At 37.0% G+C, this 3,481-nt stretch overlaps 1 protein-coding gene across 1 annotated transcript; it reads right to left on the bottom strand.

Moving 5' to 3' along the window:
• Positions 1–151: 151 nt before the first annotated feature.
• Positions 152–1,681, bottom strand: LOC132165046 (G-type lectin S-receptor-like serine/threonine-protein kinase LECRK1). Its single transcript, XM_059575555.1, has one exon. The coding sequence runs from the start codon at positions 1,679–1,681 to the stop codon at positions 152–154; it is 1,530 nt and encodes a 509-aa protein (XP_059431538.1).
• Positions 1,682–3,481: the final 1,800 nt, after the last annotated feature.

Genomic DNA, 3,481 nt, shown 5'->3' on the forward strand with positions numbered 1-3,481 from the left:
ATTTGATTAAACTTAACCATATCATATAGATCTTCTATTATGATTGGTTAAGCTTAACCACATCTTCTAGGTCTTCTCTTGACACAACACCTCATGTATGCACTGCTGACGGGATTGCAGATGAATGTATTTTGTCACTGAATTTGGCAATTCAAAACCCAACACATATTGCTCCTTTATATACTGTCCCAAAAGCTCCTCTGCCAAGCTCTTCCTTGAAACCACCCGTCACTTTCTCTAGTTGTGCGTAAGTAAAAGATTTTGGGGCAACATCCTCACCCAAGACAGTGTTTCCATGATTAGCTATCACTTTATATGACCAAACACGATTTCTGTAAACTGCAATTCCAGAAATCACCAAGACAACTAATGCAAAAGCAAGTAATGAAACACTGACAATTAGGATGTCGAGTCGAAGCTCTTTCTTGGTTTCTTTTGGCAGATTTCTATCTACAATGGTTGTAGATGTACCAACCTTGATGAGGGTTACGGTTGTGTCGCTTTGATCTCTTCTCCCGAATCGCAACGGAAGCCTCTGTTTTGTGCACACCCCGTCTTTGAACAGAGCAGCTTCACAGTTGCAGTCCTGCAAACATGCTTCTCCGCAATTGTCTTGGGTCGTCGATATGATAATAGAATAATTATCATTTTCCCATACAGTATTAAGCACTGGTTCCATGGTATATCTGTCGCTTTCGCAACTTTCTGCTGTGAAATTCCTTTGACAGCCTGAACTCCTATCCTCCACGTTGACCGATTCAAATTCAGGAAGACATTTGCAAATAACTTCCAGATCGTTTAAAGCACAATACCCGTTAAACCCACATAGACCCTTCGGGTAACATTTGTTGTCTGGAGCGGACCACGTGACTGTCCAATTTCCGTTCTGGTTCGTGTCGTACGAGTATAGCCGCAGCATCCCATCGGGGTCAATTGTCAATCGGTAGACCACACCTTTTATAGGATTTCCTGCTGATGTCATATTCGCTATAATGGCGTGAGCGCCATTGAGCAAATAGAGATGACCATCGTCTTCAAGTTGCAGTACGACGTCGTTTTTTTTTTGTCCGCTCAAACCAGCTCCCCAATAACCATATTCAAGCGGCGCGTATGGAGTTCCAGCTGGGTACAGCGAGAGCCACCCATCTTCTTGCATCAACAGACGAAATAAGCCGGTTGACTTGTTAGTGTCTGAAAGACTGGAATACAACACCTGTCCGTGGGAAAGATTCTGAGTTGGCAAAAAGGTGTCCGTTGGATAATCGAAACTCTGCCACACCGTCTGATTAGTAGAATTAAGGAGAACAAAATTTCCCGTGTCAAGCATCGACGCGGAGCTTGCACCTCCCGGAAAACTGGCGAGGCGTGTCTGATCCACGCCTTGTGCCGATTGGAGAACCAGTTTTCCATCACGTGTGAAATTCAGTTTAAAATCAGCGGGAACCGGAGGTTTGTCCCGGTCGGCTGTCCAAACTACTGTCTTCTGTGAAATTCCGGCAAGAAAAATGCCGACAGCATAACCGCTGCCTTGCTTGTAGAATCCAAAGGCATATAGACCGGAAGGTGATGGCCAAGAAGAGTTGGTGGTTGGTGTCAAGAAAGAGCCTGGCTTCACAACGGATTGCACCTGTTGAGTGAAAACCGCTGAGAGAAGAAGAAAAGGGAAGAAGAGAATTTGCATCATTGGAGAATGGAGAATAATTGTCTCTGTTTCCAAACGGAAAACGAGGAATATTATATAGGAGGATTGAGGAGCTCGAAAAACGTAGTGAGATTGAGTTGACTTATTGACTTGTCTTGATCAGCTCTCACAAGTCAATAGAGGAGGTTGCATTTTACACACGGTTTGGGAAGAGCATTTTCTACAACATTTATGTGGAGGGGCCCCTTGGTTTCAATTGTTCCACCACGTTCCTATCAACCGTCTCATCTCCGGGTTTTACGCCACCATATTCTTCTTATTTATTTATTTAGCGTTAAGAAAGGTCCGAGCTTTGTGATAAGAGAGAGTTCTGTTTTGACTTGGTCTTCTTCATCCATATTTCTTGGAAACCACCTCTCACTAATTCTCCATCTTTCTACTTTCAAAAATTCCGGTTGACGTAAAAGCTCACAGCATTTCAAGTCTTTAAAACAGTGGTCGTCCGAGTTGGCCAATATAATTTAGAACTTGTTTGGTTTGTGGAATGTGTAGTCTATTAAAAAATTATTAGCTTATTGGGAATAGAAAAGTATGGAATAGATTAATTATTCCTATTATTTTGTTTGGTTGTAACGCTGGAATATACTAGTTAATTATATTTATTTGTTTGGTACAATGCAATATGTTGGTAAATAGAATCATATTGTAATTAAATTTTCTAAAATACCCTTATAATACAAATACAATTTATATTATTAAGAACTTTCATTCTTTTTTTCTTTTTTTTGAAACATAAACAACTTTACTATAATTTATTTTTTATTTTGTTAATTATGTCAGGTATATAGGCTTCTTTTTTTTTTTTTGCAATTATGCTACAAAATTATATATATATATATAGTTGGAGAATGTACTCTAATCAAAAGAAATCAAAAACAGATTATTTTATAAAAACCTCGCAGATTATGTTTCTTCGTCAAAAAAAAAAAAGACGGAGAGAAGAAAATCAGAGAGAAATGGTACAGAGAATCAAAAGAAATCAAAAAATAGAAAAATTGTTCCAGAAGAATTAGAGAGAAAAAGAGAAAAAGAGAGAACGAAATATAGATACAGAGAAAAGAGAAACAAAGAGAGAAAACGAAATATAGAAGAATCAGAGAGAACGAAATTTAATCAAACAAGTAGGTTTTTTATGGCAATTTACACAATTAATTTATTCACACATGAAATGATTAGCTAAGCCACTCATTTTTTAGTGGCTTGGCTAAGTCTGTGTGTATGGGATTAGTAGTCCCATTGGAATAGAGTGTTACCAAACAAAAGACTATCTATACCTAGGGTTAGTCCAATCTAAGGGTCTATTCCGCAAATCAAATGGAGCCTTATTTTCCAATGTTTTACGGCCCAAGATTTCTTGACTAAAATGCTTTAATTTGTTCCAATTGGCATTTTAATTTTCCATAAGAGAAGAGACGTTGCAACACAATAAGATAACATCAAATTATGTAATTTAAGTTGTTTTTAGGTTACAAAACACTTGAAAAATGTTATATATTAAAAAAGTGACATGTTATCGAGATAACTAAAAAAAAAAAAAATCGTTCCAAAAGGATTAATCATCTTCACTTTTGTAGATACGCTTTTTCTTCATAAAATTAGAAGTTAATTTTTTGCTCAAAGCTTTTTTACAACATAGAGAACAAGAACTTGATGAAAATATACTCAATTTCAACTGTAACATACCACATTTTTAATATGTGACATTTTCCAATTGTGTCGATACCTAAAAATAATCAAAATTGAGTAATTTGAAAATTTACTATTTCTTTAAATTGTAGG

This window comes from Corylus avellana, chromosome ca11, assembly GCF_901000735.1.
Source record: "Corylus avellana chromosome ca11, CavTom2PMs-1.0".
Classification (NCBI taxonomy): Eukaryota; Viridiplantae; Streptophyta; class Magnoliopsida; order Fagales; family Betulaceae; genus Corylus; species Corylus avellana.